This window comes from Acanthochromis polyacanthus, chromosome 9, assembly GCF_021347895.1.
Source record: "Acanthochromis polyacanthus isolate Apoly-LR-REF ecotype Palm Island chromosome 9, KAUST_Apoly_ChrSc, whole genome shotgun sequence".
NCBI classification, from domain to species: Eukaryota; Metazoa; Chordata; class Actinopteri; family Pomacentridae; genus Acanthochromis; species Acanthochromis polyacanthus.
In genome coordinates this window covers 21,210,790-21,232,784 of record NC_067121.1, presented here as the reverse complement: position 1 = coordinate 21,232,784, position 21,995 = coordinate 21,210,790, and the positions used below count along the sequence as shown (strand labels likewise).

General features: G+C 38.4%; 1 protein-coding gene across 1 annotated transcript in view; it reads right to left on the bottom strand.

Annotated features, from left to right (window-relative positions):
• Positions 1-2,000: 2,000 nt before the first annotated feature.
• The window catches only part of LOC110968570 (corticotropin-releasing factor receptor 2), a 44,893-nt gene continuing 24,898 nt past the window's right edge, over positions 2,001-21,995 (bottom strand). Inside the window, 8 exon segments of the mRNA XM_022218474.2 lie at positions 2,001-4,695; positions 9,643-9,684; positions 10,213-10,348; positions 13,883-13,968; positions 14,466-14,538; positions 14,630-14,690; positions 20,568-20,721; positions 20,835-20,952. Coding sequence (XP_022074166.2) covers positions 4,555-4,695; positions 9,643-9,684; positions 10,213-10,348; positions 13,883-13,968; positions 14,466-14,538; positions 14,630-14,690; positions 20,568-20,721; positions 20,835-20,952 — 811 coding nt within the window. The 3' untranslated portion in view covers positions 2,001-4,554.

The following is a 21,995-nucleotide window of genomic DNA, read 5'->3' as shown; positions in this document are numbered from 1 at the left end:
TGAGGTCTGCTCTGGCACAGATCATTACCGTCACACATGTAGCTTTGAAAATAAATCTTCTACAAGACACAGAGCTGTAGCTCCGTTTCAGTGTGAACTCTAATGTTTCTCGGTGTGACTGTGTCTGACTTCCTCTCATAAAATCCTCCTGTTCACTGCCAGCTACAGCCACAAATATCTATCCATCTACTGATTCATATCTATGCACACTAGTCTGGTCCGATGCAGTCTCCATGATGACATTTCATGTGTATGTCAGAACCAAGTACGGACAGTTACGTACTGAGAAACAGCCACAGTCGTCTTATGGCAAAGGCTCAAAGCTGCTCGTCTTCTCCTCTGGCATCAGGAAGCGTCTTCAAACTTCTTCAAATCAAAACGAAATACAATCAAAAGATCAGACTAACATCATTGGTGCATTCAGGTGCAGTCGGATAACGAAATCGAAGTATCAGTAATGTAAATTTTCAACGAAAACTTTTTCGGGGCACATGGGGTGGCCAATCAGATCACGGGGCACGTGATCTGATTGGCCACTAAATGCACTTCACATGCTTGAAGTTCATTTAGATTCTTGCGTTCACTCTTGCAGCCAACAGCAGAACGTTTGGTGTACTTTGCTCATGGCTGAGTCATCTTAGAGTTAACAGAAGAAGCTCCAAATAGTAAAGACCTGGGGGGAACTGAGAGGCAGCTGCTCTTTCTCGATGGTTCACCTCTAAGCAGGGCCCAGTGAGGAGCAGGATCAGTGAGAATTTGAGCTATACAGAGCCCTCCAATATTATTGGCACTCCTGGTTAAGATGTGTTAAAAGCCTTAAACTGAATTCAATTTTTATTGCAGAAGCATACTCTCACACTGAAAAATGTAGAAAAATGTATTATAGGAGAAGATCAGGTGCTGTTTTGTTGGCAAAGGGGGTTGTACAAAGTATTAACATCAGGGTTGCTAATAATTTTGGCACACACGATTTGATGTATAAGAATTATCTCTTAATGAGTTATTTTTTCCCTACTGAATAACTGCACTTGAATTAAAGGTTGGATTTTTCTCTTTTTTTCATTGTGGTCCTATATTATTTAGAAAAAAAAATGAAAGAACACATCTTAACCAGGGGTGCCAATAATTATGTGCTGTATATCTAATGGTTTGTTGTCTGGTAGGAAGCAGTTCAGGCTTGTAAAACTGAAAGGTTATCTTTTACGTTACACATCCAACTTTATAACGCACATAAAACACAATAAAAATGTATTTTTACCATATGGGACCTTTAAGTCATGTGAGAAATGACACAGTACAGATTTATTATTATTATTATATCGTAGTTTGGATACAGTAACAGCCTTAGGTTGTCATGTTTTATTTTTAGCTGAGGAAATGACTGTTGAAAGGCGGTTTAATATAGACACAAGGAAGCTCAGGGCAAATAATCCACAATACAGTGCAAATGTGCTGCACGGCTCCGGCCTTCATACATGGGGACATGACATCTACTATTTGCCATTCAAGCTGCTGTCAGCCATCAAAAGCATTAATTACCACAACAAGCCATTATTAGACTGCATCAGATTCCTGGCTGATTGTTTGGGGATTTACAACTCATCAAGTCCTCGGGGCCCTGGGCACAGGCAGTAGTTTCTGCTCCATTTCACTACAGCCCAGCCTGATATGTATGAAACTATCTAGCAGGGTCTCTCTCAGGGCATCTTTTCTCTCCATGGCTGAAAACTGTATTTACAAGTCAGACAATGCATGTCAGAGTGCCACTGAAGCTGCACTCATCCTCCACATAATAGGAATACTTGTTTGAGTCATTACTACTATGCAAGAGATAAGTAGTAAGTGAATCAGCTAAAGCGATCCTATTAGTGCAATCCGTGGCTAATGTTAGATTGCTCAGTATAAATGAGTCGACATAATGCATGGTATACTCCGTCTACACCGATCACTGTTGTTGACATTTCACTCTAAAACACTCTTTTAATATGAAGAGCCGGAGAAACAAGAGCACAACTTTAATTCAAATTAATGCTTTTCTTTCACACGTACATGTACAAGTCATGTCAGTAACACAATGAAGCTTCATTTGTAGAGACAAGAGCTTTTTTTCCCCCACAAAAAAATCTATTTCCTTTTGTTTGTAAGGCAACATGGGTGGTTTCCATAAAATTAGTAGGTCTGACATCAAACTGTGTTGAATACACGTCATGTACAGTAAATTAGCAAATGATGTACAAAATAAAGTCAACAAGATTTGATCAATAATGTCCAGTGGCAACTATAGAAATAAGTAGACAATATAAAATCTGTATGTTGGTAAACATAATTGGTCTCTTTGGTGAATTGAATACGTTTTTTTTTTAAAATTTCAATATGGAAATATTTCACAACTATAATAGAATTTAAAACTCTTGCATTTTTGTGCCATGATTTTATGGATGGATGTGCTATGTTACAGCTGCACAAGTTGTGATGCTGCAGAAATGCAGGTAAAATATTTACATCAAAGTCGCTTTGTGATTAATATTTAATGCACCGACCCCCGTCGGCCCAGCCAAGCAGCACATAAAAAAAAAATGTCTGCTGTAATGTAACAAAAGTTTACAAAATACAAATATGAAAATTAAATTTTACATCAAGAGATGAAATATTTTCTGTTCTGTACAACACCCTCAAACACATTTATTCACAGTCTTTAAAAGACATTTTTTTCCAAAGTAAATCTGCATATAAATAAATAATGACACATGAATAAATACATAACAAAGTCATTGCAACAATATTCATTTCAAGACTAGTTTGGTATTTTGGGTAATGTGCTTAAATAGCATATAACTAGAGGCAGAGAGAAGCTGCTACTCCACTGCTGCTCACTTACAGCAATCTGTAGAAGTGGAATGTTTTGTTCAACCTATACATAAAAACAAACACTAAAAAAAAAAACCCAAACAGACATAAGAATGACATTTACTTCACTCTCCATCTCTGCAAGCCAATAAGAGTATTTCCCAAAATGTCAAACAGATCTTTTAACATTCTTCATCATGTAATCTGGAAAAACAAAACTCCTCTTTAATTGTGTGGAGATACAAGGGTTTGCAGTGTAATTAATACTTGCTCTATTGTTCATAATCTTTTTTTAAAGCAAAATTTTCATCTCCATCTTTTACCCTTCAGGAGAAAAAACTATTTTGAGGACTTGCCAAATCAGATGCATGGTTGTGTCCATTATGGTTGCGTGAGCAGCCCAAGGAGACGTAAGAGCTGGCATTACAAGTGGCCTGTATATGTTGGCCTGACAAGGGCAAGTGTTCAGGGAAGCAATTGGTTCTCACTTCATCAAGCTTCTCTCGTTTAGAACCAGAAGCTTAGTTGTGACACCGATTACGAGAAAGCCCGAAGGATTTCATAAAGCCAAAAAGAGTGTAATCTGCGCCTGTACAATAAATCCCTGCATTGCGCTTAACATATGTATACGTCACATACCGTAAATGTCTCTGAATTGCTGTCAGTCCATACAATGATACATATAATCTTATCTGTGCTCATCTACAAGAGAAGTTCAAACAGACAACACATCAGCTCCTCGTGTTGACACCGTCCTTCCCAGAAGAGAGAATAGTCGGACAAAGGGGGTGTAAAAATAAATGGTGAGATCAAATAGCCAGAACAGAGGTTAGCTTGTAACCAAGTATTTTAACAATGTTTACCACCATACAGTACAAGATCAAAAGAATCAGTGTTGCATAAAAGATCACAGACTGACAGAAAAAGGACTCAGACCCTTTGAGGAGAATATAAAGGCTCCTTGCTTGTTCATTTAAAATAGCCACAGCTCACAGTGACCACGACATATGCATTAGGATTGTGTTTTCATGAATACCAGTTGTTTACTTGACAATCAATTTTAAGTCCCTTATCACTACAAAGAGCGCTGACAGAATATGTTCTTTTCAGTACAGTTTCTTGACATTTAATTCAGATGAAACATCTTCTTCCCGAAAGCCTCTTTCCTGTCTGAGTAAAGAAGCTGTTGATGTCGAGGAGCTTTTTTTAAAATTTTGAAATACAAATGGCCATTTGGCAACATGTGAATGCATCATGGTTAGTCAAATTTCAAGTATCTCTCTTGGCCCTGCCTCTAAGAAACAGTGGAGAGCTTGCTCGTACAAGTGGGCTGCCCGTGGAATTATCTTTCTCCGCTAATGAGCAATAAGATGGTAGTGATAAGAACATCAAAAGACGCGATACGATGATGATGAAGATGATAGCATTTTATAGTCGCTTGTCAGAAAATCCCCAATCCTGTGGGCCATGTATAGTACATTATAACAAAATGAATCCTCTTACGACCTTATGTTCATGTGCACTTAAAATAGACTTTGCCATCAGGTAAAATAGATCTTGTGGGCTCTTCAGCCACACTGGACATATGGTGGCCGTGTTAGAGGAATTAGTCAGTTCTGCAAATCATTTCATAGTCCGTAGTGGATGCAAGTTATAAGTCTGCTCCCAATAGATGCTGCAGTTGAGATTATGTGTCTGCTCCCTCCATCACACAGCTGTGGTCTGTTTGATGCTGTGAAAGCTGATCCTGGTGGGAGACGTGGGGATGGACATGGCTCGTGCCACTCGTACTCGAAGGGCGTGGTTGTCCTGCCAGCGGTGCCACCGTTTCCTTACTGCTGAACGGACCTAAAATAAATCATGGCACAACATACTATAATGTGTTTAAGCAGACAGGTAAAACAGTCCTTGATGCAAAAATTCTGCTACACTGCAAAACCTGGGAAGTATTCAAGATCAATGTTACTCTTACAGCTGTTAATTAACTATGAGGCTACAGCCAGGGGACTGTCAGTTTAGCTTAGCACAAAGACTGGAAACACACTTAAATCTCAGTATCACATATTTGAGCTAAAATCTGTTTTTATTCAGGAATGTTCTGACTTTGTATTTGCTTTCCATCATAACCAATATATGGTAGTCTTTATTCTTGGAAATTTTAATATAAATGTATATGATTTCATTTATTCTTTATTTTATCAACCTTTCTGAGTCTTTTAATTTGACTCTAAACTACAATCAACTTAGTGTTCTTCCATGGTGTGCCTTTGGACAACATGAGAATATACGTAATTACTCTGTCAAGGAACAGCGACGTTATGTGTCCGTCAGCATCTGTCTGTCTGTCTGTTGGCAACATTACTCAAGAATGGATTAATAGATTTGGATGAAATTTTCTGGGAAGGTCAGAAATGACACAATGACCAACTGATGAGATTTTGGCAGTGATGCAGCTTATCGGGATCCACAGATTTGTTAAAGACTTCTGTATCATTGCGAGATAGCAGCAGAGCGCCACTGTAACTATGACTACATGCGAGTTTGCAATCCTTCTACAACAACGCTGTGGACTTATCAGGACTATCTGTCGGAAACGGGTTAATTTGTGCCGGATCCTGTTCCGGCAGGATCCGGCACCTCTTGATTTTGATCTGTCTGTGTTCCGGGACTTATATGGGCAGATCCGGTATCTCCGTCACAGGAGAAAAAAATAAATAAATAAAATAAAATAAAAAAATCACATTAATTCCATAAAATTATATATATATATATATATATATATATATTTTAACATATTAATTCACAGAACAAATGTTACTAATTTCACGTTGTTTAATAAAATTAAAAGTTAAAAAATAAAAGTCATTTAAAAGAGTCACAGATCTGCTGACGCACTGAATCAAACCCCGCCTCTGACAGAAAATTGTCGCATCTGAGATTATTCATGAAGAGAGTAAGCAAAGGGCTAATCAAACATGTCTAAAAGGCAGTTAAATTTAATGTCATTTTTTAAAAAGAACGAAGGGGTACGCGATGATGACTCAAAACGAGTCCGAAAAACATCAGCAAGTGACGGCGAGCCGGACGAGGGCAGTTGTAGCGGTCATGTAGACCGACTGCTTCAGGAGGCTAACGTAGCTAACCCCAGCCGAGAAGAAGAGCTGGAGCAAGAGTCAGGAACCACGGCATCAGCTAGCTCAATTTTGCTGCAGGAAGATTCAGAGGAGAGCGCATTGAGTGGAGAAGAATGTGGGACATCCAGCAACGTGTCAGGGATGGGCTACAGAACAATTTGGACAGAAGCTCAGTTCAAGCTGAAGCAGACTTGCTACCCCTGGCTTCTTATGGAAACTTCAGGTTTGGGCTGCACAACATGTAAGGCTGTGGGAACTCTGGGACCAGAGACGACAGGGGGGATGAAACTTGCAAAAGAATGGGTCTCATGCACAGTCACGTCATCTGCTACGGATATTTTAAAAAAGCAGCGCGCACTCGGAAAAAAAGTATTTGAACATGCCCGTGCCAAGGCTCACCTCGCCGCAGCAAGTATTCTTGAGAAGGCTAAATCAGACACTTTAGGACAGGTCTTAATTAATAGTCAGTCTGAACAGATAGCCACTACAGCTCGCATATTTCGCACTGCGTACAAGGAGGCTAAATGCCACCGTCCCGCATATGGCTTTGAACATGAGATTGATTGTCAAGAGTTAAATGGACTTGATATGGGAAGGATTTTACATTCCAACATTGCGTGTGCAAACATACAGAAACACATTTCTGAAGAAATGAGAAAAAAAAAACTTTGAAAAAAATAGTACAGTGCGCACCCAAACTTAGTCTAATGCTGGATGAGTCAACCAGTTTAAGCAAAAAGAGTTACTTGATAATATACCTCAGAGTTCAGTTGCCTGATATGGAAAAGCCAACAAACATTTTTACTGATCTCGCAGAGCTAGATGATCTGACTGCTCAAGGTATTGTCCATAAACTATTGTCTGTGTTAGAGAGCCTGCATTTAACTCAGGATTTCCTCTCTAAAAACCTAATTGGAATAAGGTGTGATGGCGCTTCTGTCATGTTAGGACGCAAAAGCGGAGTAGCAAGTAGGCTCCGGGCCATTTTCCCCAACATTACTGTGTGGCACTGCTCAGCCCACAGACTTGAGCTCGCCGTCGCAGACGTAGTGAAAGAGATGGGTGCTGTAAGTTACTTGAAAATATTGATGGACAAATTATATGTGCTGTATATCACATCTAACAAAAACCGAATGGAGCTGAGAGAGTCTGCAGAGAGCCTAGATGTCCAGCTATGCAAAATAGGTCGGATTTTAGACACTAGATGGGTGGCATCAAGTTTTAGAACAGTTGAAGCAGTGTGGAAGAACTACCCAGCACTTTACAAGCATTTCAAAACTGCATCGGAAGATTCATCCCGTGATAGTGTTACCAAGCAAACGTACAGTGGACTTGCAATGCGCATATCGTCGCGTGCGTTAGTGAACAACTTGGGCATCATGTGCGATGCATTGCAAGAATTATTGGCGCTTTCCGTTGAGCTTCAAAAACGAGACATCACCATCATCTCGGCACACAAGACAATTTGTCGGGAAATCAGGGTACTTGAGGCCATGTTGGATCGACAAGGGCGCTACACTGCAGTCAGCCAGAGAGGAATTGAGGATAACTGTTTCCATGGAGAAACACTGAACGAAGGAAAATCAAGTGACAGAACATTCGACCCGAAGCACTTTTTCCTAACTGTGGCTAAAAATTTGGAGGACCAGTGTCCAACTCACTATTTTGACTTCAAATCAGCTAAAAGTTGCCCAAAATCTTTTTACTGACAATATTTTCATGACCACAGTCTTTCTGTGAATTATTTACTGAGTAATTTTGATCAAATCTGCACAGTAGTTCGGGATAATATCGTCCTTATTAATCCTATTAAACATACTGGCATGGATTAAGTGATCACACAAATGAACTTATTAAAAGTTTACTGATGAACTACCAACATGTTGTTGAGGAGACACACATATTTCTCTGTTTGGGTTGCATGGAGTTGCCACAACCTCACCTCTAAACCATCAGCTCTGAGATCAGTCCTCCCTCAAGTCAACACGTTCTGAGAAATGGTAAATGGTCAACATGTACTGTATGCAGCACGTAGTTTCTACATTCACACTTCAATACTATTGGGAGCAACTCGAAGTTCAGTATCTTGCACTTCTGTGATCAAACCAGTGATTGGTGGACAACCAGCTCTATTACCAGAGCCACTGTGTGAGCAAAGTCTCCACCACTTCAATAATAAAAAAATAGGTGGCATAAGGCTCCAAACTGATCCTTAGTATAGAAACCTGTGTACTCTACCGCCGACTAAATTGTCCCCTTTAGACTTGGCGAACATAGTGTCTCATTTAAATTCATGCACTTGCATGCAATCAGACATCATTCCATTTCCTGAAAGGGGTATTTCAGGCTGTTGCCCCACAAATCCTACAACTTCGGAGACAGGAAAAAAGCCTTCCCTTTTCGATTTCAGAGCAATTTCCATTTTCAGAAAAGTCTGTCACCTTGAAAATAATTTCTCATGTGAATCATAAAAATATCTCTGAGCAGTTTCAGTCTGGATTCTGGGCCAACCATCACATGGAACGCATGCCTGCTCTGTTTTAACAAGGCCCTCTGTTCAACACCGTTGACCGCAACACACTTTTAAATGGTCTAGGAAAATAAATAGAGCTTGGTCAGATACGCAACCACAATAATATTTTCTACTGCTATGTTTTGTCTCAAAATATACTCCGAATGAATCCCAAGCAGATGTTATATTATTTGCCCCTCCAAACCCAACCGCTCACATGCAGACATCTTAAGACTTTATATTATTGAAATTTACTGTCTGTGTATTTCCGTTTAAACAGCTATCCTGACTAAAAATACATTTCAAAAATCACTTAACAGCACCTGCAGCATTTGACCAGAGGGCAAATAAGTAGATTTAGCAAAAATGTCAAACTACTCTGTTAGTGTTGACTTCAACAGAGAAGGGAAAAATAATTTGAAAAGAAAAGCAATTTTTTATTATTTAAAATTTGACTAGTCAGATAGATAAAAATATGGAGAAAAGATTCAGGCATTTAGATGCATACTTCCCCAAAGAGTAGCTAACCCATATGTTGTCTCTTTTAAGTCAATAGAGGAAAGAGGAGCATTTAGTGCAAACAAGACAAGTTTGAAATGTGTGTGGAGAGTGCAAAAATCAAAACATGTTCCTTAATGCCACACAACTATTCTCCAATTGCATTAAATATTTATACAAATTCTTCACCATTCCTCAATAAACTAACCCCTTCTCCACCCACAAGTTTCAATTATTTGAGGGTTCACATGAGGGTCCTTCATTTTTCACAATCATTGACAAACCTGTAATTTTTTAAAATGACTTTAATGATTTTCAAGCAGCTGGAATTCTGGTAATTTGCTTTCATTTTAATTAGAGAAAAATGCCTGAGCTCTGTGAACATTTTCAATCATATTTAAGTATCCCCATCTAAATGCTACAATTTCACTGACTGAATAGACAATCCTTTTGCATTAAAAAAAAATTGAATCTAATTGATCCTACCCCTGGCTGAACTTAAGAAAAGTTGGAACTAGGAGATGAGTTAGAAAACACTATTAAACCAATTACAGGAATCAATTTGGGGTTTTATTAAGAACACATATCAAGAAACACATTGACAGCTTAATTAATATCATAAATCGTCTTTGACAAACTCTAGAGACTCACCTCTCCATTTAGAAAGCAGTAAAACACTGACACAAAGAACCCCTGCAGAAAAAGAAACATTACAATTAGAGGCAGAAAATGTGCTGGTGTTGTGTAATGGCATCTTAATTAGACACGAAAGAAATCACATGGTGCATAAACAGAAAAGGCAAAACAAATTAAGGAGAAAATCTCACACTGCCCAAAAGAATCCATGACAGCAAAGAAGCTCTGTTTGAAACCCCCCTTTCCTCCCACTCACCCTTACATTTAAGCCCAGAAGATAGTAAGATTAGAAAAAATAGCCACAGAGAAGAAATCCTGCCCACATAGCCCTGTTAATCATGACAGTTGAAGGCTCTGAACATGAGACAGGATTGGGACATTTTGTGTAAGCACAGTCAGGGTGCTACTTCAAATCATACTCCCACAAGAAGGCTTATAACCTAAAAAGTTTCCTCAAAGCAGTGATACAATTCTGTAAAAAGCCTGAATTAATCAGTGGAATTGACATTGTTCACTTGGGAGACTGTGTGTGTGGGTTTGCAAGGCTTGGCTACTGTGACGCTGCATCATTACTCTTCTACTCACCTGAAAAGACTGTAAAAAGGAGTTGAAATAGATGAACACAATTTGTGAGATGTCATCCTCCCCCGGATTAACAAAGAAGAGCATGTAGGTGATGCCCAGCAGAGGTAGCAGGACTAGTGTTGCTTTCACGGCTTTTCTGTGAAAACAGGGATGAAACGCCAGCAGCCTCATTTATAACTTTACAGAAATAGGAACTTGAGATTCGTCCAAGTTGATTCTGTGGCAATGCATGACTGTGTCAGTGGCAGATCGAGAAAAAATAAATGGGAAAAAAAAAAAAAAAAAAAAATCACACCCACCACCGCACTGCCATAACATGATATCCATGCATAATAAGAGATGATACCTGTAGTCTGCATGATGGGCATCCTTTGTTGTATGAAACTCTTTATTTAAAGCAGGCGTGTCAAACTGCCCCGACATAGTGCCCAATCTGGACCATGGGATGACTTTGTAAAGTGTAAAACTTACAGAGACGACATGAAGTGCAAATTGTAAATTTGTACAACTATGAATTTTAAAAAAATTCGAGACCATGACGAGTTGTTTTGATCACAAAGGAAAATACTAGATTGTTCTTTGCTCTTTTGTCATTTTGTCTCATTCTGGTAATATTTTGTCTGGTGTTTTTGTCTTTTTTGTGAGGCTTTTGCCATTTGTCTCATGTTTTTGTCATTTTGAATTTCCTTTTTGTCTCACTTGTGGTTTTTGTCTTATTTTTGTCATTTAGTTTTTAGATTTGTTATTTTGAGCATCGTTTTTGTCGTTTGCCCATTTTTTTGTCACTCTGTAGCTTTTTTGTCAAAGTTTGTCTGTTTTGTTTTGTTTTGTTTCATGTGGTTTGTTTAATTTTTTACTCATTTTGTTTCCTGCTTTTGTTGTTTTGTGCCTCATTTTTGTAATATTTTGCCTGACCTTTGTTGTTTTGATCATAAAGTAATATACTATATCCTTCAGTTCCAGATAGCTGTGACTAAGGCCCCATCCACACGAAGACAAAACGAGGTCTAAACGCATAAGTTTCTTGCCGAATCTGCGTATCATCCACACGAAGACGGCGTTTTGGAGGTCTGTAAATGATCGTTTTTGAAACCAGGTTCCAGAGTGGAAAGATTTTGAAACGCTGTATAGGCAGCTCTGTGTTTACTGGCTATCCGCTACTTTTCAGATACGCTTGCGTCATAGTTTCGTATCTTCATTGACACGCATGCGCCACACACGGCAACGAAGCTCGTGACCCTACTATCCCTGTTGCAGCAAAATCTCCTTCTTCTCAATCACCACCGAGTTGAACAAACAATTATCGAGGACACATTACGGCACTTTATTTACTTCGCGGCTTGGTCTTTGTTTACAACTTTTGCCGCAAGTACGCATGCCCACTGTTTTTTCTTATTTGCGCGTGTTTCCGTCATATCGTTACAGCGCCCCTAGAGGTCTGGCATGTGTTTTACAGCGTTTCCATGCGTATCGAGTGCAGTCATGTAGACACACACATTTTCTGAGACGCCTTCGTCTTTATGGGGATTGTTTTTGAAACTGTTAAGCGTTTTGTCTTCGTGTGGATGGGGCCTAAATGTTCTGTGCATGTGTAGACACACTGCTCTGTGGGTTGTAATATGTAAATGATATGAGGCATAATGGTGTTGAAATTTAATTTCTTTTTCTTAAGAAATTTCACATTTTTCATAATGTTTTGTCATTGTGAATGTGAACATTTTTGCACTAAAACAAAGGAAAAATCTGGAGTTGTGGTTATTTATAGGTTTATTATGCTGTGATTTTACTGGTCCGGCCCTTTTGAGATCAAATTGGGCTGAACGTGGCCCCTGAGCTAAAATGTGTTTGACAATCCCAATATAAAGTAACTAATGCTTCTTTCATTCTTAAAAAAGAAAATCAGTTGTAAGTCATTAATAACACATTTTTAGTTTTTATCATTTTTATTTGGTGATGCACCAATAAATTGCTAGGTTTGCAGGTATTGTTATTATGCTCAATATTAAAGGGTTTTATCCATATAGACTGCAAGCAAAAATGGTGAAAAATCCATTTTGGCAGCTCTTTTCAATTAGAAGGCTTGCCAAAGAGACATAGCAAGTGGAATGCTATAAACACTTGACAATTTTTTTTAGCATTCTTGGAACCCAAATATTTAAAATTAAGTTGACACCACAAGCATTTAGAGATAACAGAAAAGCTTTCCTTGTCCATATCAGCCTTCTGTTTATTTATCTTATGCAAATTTAGCAAAACAGAAGCCTTTTGAAGGAGCCAACATATTTTATTTTCACAGTTTATGCTTGAAACTCCGGTCTCTCCGCTCACTAAAATCTGCATGGCTCATAACAACAACAACAACCGTAAATCCAGCTCCAGCCTGAAAAGCCTGAATTGAAGTTGTCTGAGCTGTGACATTGCCAACACTCTGCATGCTTGAAATAATCCCTACAGAAGAAAAATACACTTGACACGGTAACAGCAGGTGAGAAAACAAGCTCAGCGTTTTAGCGATCAGAAGCAACATAAAGCAGGACTGTCCGCAACTCGCCCCCACTCTAGCACACACCAAATCTCTGCTGTTGCTCACTCATCAAGCCCTGTCACACACAGACTCAGGAGAGCTTTTCCATCTCTAATGGTTACTGGTGAGACTAACTGAAACAACCATGACCCCACTCGGGTAAAGGTGTTTGTCTAGACTTCCTTTTCACAGCGCCTGTAAATGCATAAGCCAGTATCAGACCAGGCTCTTTGGGAAAATTGCTAAAATACAAGAAATTAGAATTCAGCTTATCTTAATTGAAGATAAGGCTGGAAACACTCAAGGAAGCATATTGCAACAAATGTCTAAAAAGGATCTGATTGTTACCATTATTTTATGCTTATTTTATGAAAAAAAAATCATTTTCTTGCTTGAAGGATCAGCATTTCAGAGATAACAATGAAAGAAAATAGGGTTTTTAATTTATTCTTTTCAATTTACCACAATAATTGCAGTACTTAGAGTTAGGATTTAAAGTGACGATCCGAACGCAGTAAGAACAATAATTTCTGCTCCAACAGTACTTGGAACTGATCCAAATTTTGTTGTCACTAATACTTAATCAGTTAAACCCCAAATATTTTGTCACAGATAGACTGTTAGGTTTGAGTGCAATGGAGTGCGACGCTAATTATAAAGGGTAAAGTCATTGACTGTATATTACGATGAATGAACCCGCTCAGTGCCAATTTCTAACTACTAGCTAATCCAAAAAGGAATTCAACAACAGTGACATTTACAAGAGTGTGCTATACGTAGATTCAGCCCCCATACCGTTTCTTTAACTGGTAATACTGCTATAAAGACCAAAACAGTGTTTTGTCCCGGACTGTAAAAATGTTTATTTTTTTCAGTAAAGCTTCGCATTTTAACATGGAGGTCTATGGGGACTGACTCACTTTTCAAATCTGTCTTAAGTGGCCATTTCAGGAACTGCAGTTTTGGGACTGTGGCTTCATTTTTCTTTTAGCCCCAGTGGTAGCTGCTTAATCGAAAAGAGTATTAAATTTTGAAAATGTACTCCGTCACAGCCTAAAACAAATTCCATGCTCTTCTTGAGAGAAGCAAACAAACAGAAAGATGTCATTTCGGCATCATACACTATTATACATAGGATCAACTTACCTGTACTGTATCGTTTCTGACGTGGTTGAAGCTCTTAGTTTGGTCATCAGAATTCTTACTATGTTGAAGAGGAAAACAAAGTTTATCTAGAAAAGTAAAACACAAAAAAGGAATTAGTTTTGAGCCCTGGTGGTAACGATGAACACAGAGCGTCCCAGAGAATGATTATCTGCTGTGAACAGACAGCTCAGTACATGCTGAGCTAAAGAAGAAGAGGGAAAACTCGAGTCAAAGCACATCCCTCTCAAGACAGTGTTAGAGGGACACCCAAATCGAAAGTATTGAGTGCAGTATGCTGGTAAGGACTTGGACGTCGCCACTAGTCAATACATTTCTATGAATACAATTTCCTTTTTTCAGGAGTCTTAGGTTTTGAAGATTAATTCTACCTCTCCAACAGAGAAATAGCCTTTTTCGTAAAACCATTTTCATCTCAGGGCTGATGTTTCCATTAGTTGGCATATAGAAGTATACATAAAAGTAGATATCAGTGATTAATTTAACGTGTGTGCTACAGTTTAACAAATATTGAGAAAATAATGGAAGTGGATGAAGTGCAATGACTTTCTTTGTTGTTGCTCACCAGAAGCACAAGAATAACTGGACCCTGGTAAATGTAGTCCATATATTTCCCAGGCTCTTTACCAAACCAACATCTGTAGATGGAAGAAAGGAGGTAAGTGTCATTAAATTATTAAAACATTCAAAAAAACATTCACAGCCTTTAATTTTGGTTGGGATACTTACTGTTCATTTTCATAATACAGCTTTCCAATGGCCCAGGCCACGATTATAGGACATGGAATACCTGGAGTAAAGAAAAACAGTCATCTAATTGAGATATGTTATCAACATGTTTACAGCATAAAGGGAATACAGTATTAAAAATTGAATACAAAAATACAGCAGCTTCAAACAGTATTGAAGATGAGAATCACAGGATGTTTTTGTTTTGCTTTTAACATGCTGAACTATGGAGAAATCACAGACCACAATCTCCTGGTAGAAAGCTAAAAGTACAAAAAGAATAAAACATAATTTTCCTCATCTAGTACAACATTTAAGCCCAGACGGGTTTCAGAGACACACAATACATCATTCAGGAACCATTAGAAATACTATTAGAAATAATGCATGTTGATGTCTCATTGTACTCTGAAATGAAAGCATAGAACAAATAAATAAATGAAGTTTTAAACGATCTATTTAGAAACCAAAATGTATTCTAAACTTTTGACTCAAAGTAGCCACCTTTGGCAAATGTAACAGCTGAACACTGGTGGCATTCTTTCCAATGGAAATCAAATATTCTTCAGAAAGTTCTTCCAAACTCTGTTGCAGAAGTTCTCATAAATATGTGGCACTTGTAGACTGCTTTGCTTTCACTCTTCTGTCCAGTTCAACCCAAACCAGCTCCATGCAGTTTAAGTCTGGAGACTGTGCTGCCACTCCATGTTTTCAAGTTTACCATCTTGTTCCGTTTTCGTCAGGTAGTTCTGGCATAGCTTGGACATATGTTTTGGGTCATTATTTTGCTGTAGGATGAACTCCTGACCAACTAGGAACATACTGGAGGGTACTGCATGGCACTGCAGAATACTGTGGTAGTTGTTTTGGGTCAGGGTTTCTCTCACTCTGTACAAGTCACTGACCCTGGATCCAGTAAAACAGCTCCAGACCATCACGCTTCCTCCTCCATGGTTGACAGTTGATGTCACATACTGAGGAACCGTCCTTTCACCACTCGATGGCATACAAAAATCTTGCATGATGAACTAAAGACTTCAAATTTTGATTCATCAGTCCATAATACATTCTTCCAGTCTTCAGTAGTCCATTAGCAGTGTTTCATGGCCGAGGCAAGCCTTTTTTCATATTCTGATGTCTTAGCAATGACTTTCTTGCTGCAACTCGACCTGTCAAACCTGCAGCTCCAAGTCTTCTCTTCACAGTTTAAATTGAGACTTCTTACTATGACCACCATTAAGCGGTGCTTGAAGCTCCAGTCAACCTAGTCAATCACCAAGCTGTTGACTCTCAGAAACTTGCCTTCTGATTCTATTGTGGCTTTGGGTCTTCCAGACCTCTTCCTGTCAGAGTTTCTCCCAGTTTCTGAGTGCCTTTTGATGGTGAAGAAAACTCTACTTTCTTTGAAAATTTCTCTGTAGGAAAGACCTACATTTTAAAGTCTTATGATGGTCTGTTTCTCTTCTATTGTTAATTGCTTTTTCCTAGCCATTTTTATAGCAACCTACTACTTTCTGCAGTAGAATACTGTTCAAATAATGCTCTCAAGGATATGGTGCCATGGTGTGTTTCAACACTACTTTCATGCAGACAGAGGGGGTTGTAAGTAATCAAGAAAAGTTGGAACACTTGTAGGATTTGGCAGCACCAACTTTCAAGGCTTGATCAACCTCCATTGCTGCAGAACAGCTTTAAGTTGCTAACCCATTTCTTGTTCCCTGAAAAAGGCTTTTGTGTAATTGTGAAATGTACATTTCAATTTTGGGTAACCTTACCTTTTTAAAACCTCTGGTAGTTCACCACTTGCCTTTGTACAATTTCAAGCTATTCATTGGACTTGAACTACTTGAATTTCAATTTTAAAAAAATGGAAAAATTGGGCCATTCTAAAACTTTTAACCAGTAGTATATACACACACAACTAAAATATGAGAAAGATGAATCTTATATAAAACAAATGCAGTGCCTGAAAAATCATTATTGAATGTGACTGCAAGCTTAAAAGAAAAATCAATCTTCTTAATTTTAACCTTCAGATGTCCCGCTGCTGAACAGTGACCATAATTCAACAGTAATCTGTCAAACTAGCATGAGTTATCTCTGTGTATGCACTGAAGAAAAGTGGTGCTAAGCCTAGCTGTGATATGTTTAAAGGACTGGTGGCTGATGTCTTATCATGCCTAATTTAAAAAGATGCTTGAAGACGCTGTAATTATCTGACACAAGATGAAACCATTTGAGCTACGTCTCTTTAAAACAGACAGACAAAAGCTATTTTACTGGGAGTTTCTATGCAGCAAAAATTTCATTTTTAAAAACATTTCAATTTAACCTTCTCACATTGGAACAATTGGATTAATTCAATTCATCTACGATCCTTCATTTCTTTAAATATGAATGTGGTCTTCTTTTGGAGCATACACGTATTTCATTAACTGTCTTCACATTGTCCAGAATCAAAGGATTTTTTGCTTTTTCTTGCTTCAAGTAAAGATTACAGCAATTAAAAAACTGAAGCTCTTGAATATTTTATTGTTGCTCCAACACTCTCAGGTGCACAATTCAGAGGAAGTTTGTTTCTTTTACATAAGCAGTTGATTTTTCACCGTTTCACCCAGCCAGTGATATGGCAACCTAATCGAGCAAATTATCTTCTATCTTGCTACTTCACAAATCAAATGTATTGAAAACACAGTGACAGCATATGGTCAGGTTTGGTAACAACCTTCACACAGTGGATATAATTTTCATTCATCTGAAATGATCAGTGAAGTGACCTTTAATAGAGCTGAAAGAATACACGTCAAAACCTATTTTGATCCCAGCTAACACCAGGCCTGTGGTAGAGGACAGATTTAATATGCCCTCCTTCCATCACCTTCTAATTATATTCTAATTAAAAACCTCTCAAGACTAAGATCAGCAGCACAATGAAGAATTCATTCTCTTTCATAATGTAGCTGCAGTAAAATGAAAAAAAACTCCATATGTTATTCAATTTCCAATGCAGCTGTACCTGGTTCTATTTCAATATTAGTATTATTTTTAGAAATACTATTCTTCCACTTACTGTGGGGAGTGCAAACACATTAGACAGTGAGAACAGTAATACTGGACTGAAACAGAAACCTTGTTTAATCTACATTTGGAGGATTGATGAGTTGACCTTCAAGAGAAAACTACTCGGATAATATAATCTTAATAAGAAAAGCTGCCAGTACTTTGTATCTATTTAGGACTAGATTTATATGTGCTGATAATTTTGAGTTTAAAGCCAGCACAAGATTCCCAATCTATCTTCCTCTGTCATTACTAGTCATGTATTCTACTGATACATATTAATTTTTAATGCTTGTGTCCATAAACCTCTGTTGAATCATTTTAACATGACCTAGATGCAGTAAAGTCTCTGTTTTTTTCTCCTGCAGACCACATAATGTACATTACATAAAGAGAAAAAGAAAATGTCAAACTGTCTCAGTGAAGTATACAAGCATGTTTCTGTGTGCATTCCTCTGTCTGATGATGAAATATTCTGACACTAATGTTAGCTCTGTCCATCATACGTTATGCTTCCATCATCAGTCAAGGTGAGGCTGTATAATTTATATGATCATAGACAACTCTTCTACAAATTGAAAACTCATTCCGTTACGGCGAGTCAAGCACAAAAAGTGACACTGTCCACACTTCAGTGCAGCCCTGTTCTCTTATTAAATCAAGGCCTCATCATGAGTCAGACACACAAAAAGGTTCTTCACCTGCAGACCAGACATCATGTCTGAAGTGCTCTGATTCTCACACAAATGTTCACTTTGAATGATGTCAAATACATCATGGTGGAACTGCTTTCACAAACAACTAAATTCTGATTTTAAATGTGTGAAAGGGTAAAGGACAAAACATCGATACACATGCGGAGCAATATTGTATACGCAGTCAGTGCAGCAAAGAGTGCACACACTTGTACATAGGAGAGACAAAACAGATTCACAAGCACGTGGTTCAACACAGGAGAGCAGCTTCTCAGCACAAGACTTGGCATCCACCTGTATCTGAAGAATGAAGGACATTCCTTTGAGGACAGCAATGGCCACGTTTGGACAGATGGTTTGAGAGAGGAGTAAAGGAAGCTATCTACGTCAAATTGGAACAGCCATCTTTAAACAGAGGAAAGTAACCACCATACCACTTATCAAGCACCTATACCGCTGTGATAAGGTCTCTCCACAGAAAGTTTCGCCACTGTTAACATCGTGAGTCACTCCACTTTGGGCAGATTCATATCCTTTGTTGTGTGAACTGGCATGCCCCACCACCATGATTGCTGTTGTTGTTGTTAGTGGAACACCTGGTTTCACAACAATTCACACTTTGAGGCTGTGAGTCCTGGTCATCAATGGACCATCAGCCATGTGAGCTGGAGAGACTATAAATTCTGTAACTCTCCATAAGTCAGTTAAAACAGAAGAAGTCTCTTGGATGAAGGTGAAACATCTTCAAGAACCTACAAGACAAGTCTAGCTGATTTCTACTGAAGCTCCTACGATTATGTGTGTGATACAACAAATTTTAAAAAACCCGATAGGCTCTGGGCAGACATATGATTTGTGTCCTCCAGATATATACACTTTTGAATGTATGATGGTGTCCATCGTGCCATGTACTGTTATATTACTTAGGTAAAATACATTCACATTACAGCTCATTTTCCAAATTCTTTCTTGTTGCAATAAGTCTTGTGTGTGATCAGTCTAAAGACTTGTGTCATTGTGGTTTTATTTGAAAAAAACACTTATAAAGGTGGTGATTGGAAAAATAAAAAATGGCTTCTCTGTGTTTTTCAGATTCATCAGAGTTGCAAAACTCATCCAGTTACTGGTTTATCAAAAAACACAGTCTACCATTTTGAAAGCTTTCTTTTTAACCCAGGGTTCGTTGCTTGGACCTCTCCTGTTCATCTAATGCATCCTCCCCTCTTGTTAATATACGTCAACATAGTCTCCATCTCCACTGCTATGCCGATGACATACAGATCTACACTTCAACCAAATCCATCACCCCAACAACCTTCTCCACCCTGACCAACTGAAATAAAAACATGGATGCAAAATAACTTTCTGCAAATAAACTGCAACAAATCGGATATAATACTCATCAGCCCCAAATTCCTCACACAAAAAAAACAAACAAACACTGACAGCTTCACCCTGACCATTGCCAACTCCACTCTGGCCCCATCACAGAACATCCATAATCTGGGAATCATTCTTGACAGCAACCTCACCTTCAAACAACACATCAACCAGATCACCTGGACCGCCTTCTTTCACCTCAAAACATTGCTTGCCTCTGCAACTCACTCTCCGTCCCTGCAGCTGAAACCCTCATCCCCGCATTCATCACATCCTGTATTGACTACTGCAACAGCATTCTCTGTGATTCATCTTCAAAAGTCCTTAATAAACTTCAGTATATCCAGACTCCTCACCCCCCCGCGAACATGTCACCCCAAAACCTCCACTGCCTCCCTGTCCCACAACCCATCCTGTTCAGAGTCCTCCTTCTGACCCATAAAACTCTCACAAATCTTCTCTCCCTCTCGTTTATTTTATGATGTTCCTCTGTTTTAATGTTTGCTGATTTTATCACGTAACTATGTAAAGTGTCTGAGTATTTTGAAAAGTGCTACACATATAAAACATATATTTTTATTATTACTATTAACAGATCACAATGTGGGAAAGACCATGAAACTTTTATATCTCCGATAGGTGCCATAGTGGGTCCAATGTGGTTAATTATTACTATCAAATTATAGTTGAGTGATGTTAAACTGTCTCTAAACTGTCAAAATCGGGAGAATTCAACTCTAAAAATCTGTGGATACACACTGTGTGTAGCATTACATGTGCAGCGTTAATTTCTACATACTTACACCAGCCGATGAAAAGGAAGACCCACTTTCTCAACTTATCAGTTGAATAAGTCATTACGATGGCTGTGTGAAGGTAGCACCCTTCAACAAACATCCAGAAAAAGTTTGTCACCACAAAGTAGTTGTATATTGTCGTAATTAATCGACACCACGGCTGAAAGAGAAACAAGAAAAGACTAAATCATTCAACATAAACAAAAAGTCAAGAAACAATCTGTGTCATAAGAAATCAGTAAGATTTTGTAAACTCTACAATATGACAGTTACCTCATTGCTCTCATGGATATTGTGGTCAATCAGCTGAAGCAAAAACCACATAACATTCCTCAGTATGAAGGTGGTGATCAGATTCCAGTGGATGATGTTTCGTAGACATCGTATGCTCCTAAACCATCATGATAGAGATGCTTTATTATGGCGTTTTAAAACTACAGTACATCTTATTGAGTCATTGTTTGCTAACTTATTGGCATTGATGCTGTTCATCAGTTTTTGGGTAGCTGTGTCACTTCAGACTGAGACTCCAGTAGTTCGTGCTGATAGTCTGTAAAAACGTGACATACAGTCATCTTAAACCAATCAGTTTGTTTATCACGACTAACGGCACGTCAAATGAGCTGCTAGATTGTATTTTGCGCATAGGTGTACAGACAATTATTACCAGATTACCTATAAAATCAACCAAATCTACAAAAACCTCCTCTCAGAATCAGCAGATGTTTAGTGTGCATTCAAGGTGCAGGTCATTTAAGTACTAGAAGTCAATCTAAATCCAAATCTTGCATTTTATGAGCATGTTTTTTCTATAACCAGCGTTTGGAGCTGATATCGGTTTTCTCATAATAACAAAACAGCATTTTGACACAGAAGGAATCATGACTAGAAGATGAGCCAGGCACCAAAATGTCAGTAAATATGAGACCTTTCATCACTTGCTTGAACTTGTTTTGATCAACTAGCTATCCCACATGGTGATATCATCCTCCTTGATCATATCACCATAATGCAGTTTTCTCCAGTGAAATATTAGAAAGCACAAACACATCCAGGGCACCAATGACTGTGACTGTCATAATATACTGTCATAAGCATTAAACTGGTGCAATTTCGCCACTGAAACTATGATATCGATGCTCAAAGTTGATCATATGAAAAAAGTGCTGAAGAGATTTTTTTCTTTCGATTGGCAACCAGTGTGGATGTAAAATTGATGCGAGTGCATTTTTCAATAGAGCTCAGATTGTTTCTCGGCTCTAAAGCTCCGTGTGGCTCTTCTGTTACATACGAAGTTGCGAGGGCTCAATAATGCTGAAAAAGGTTAAGTTTTGCATGGTTTTATACTAAAGGTATCAGCTGATCCTGAGGTGGGCAGGAGGGAAGCACTGACCAAATGATGCTTTAATACTGAGAAAAATTCTAAGCACCAAA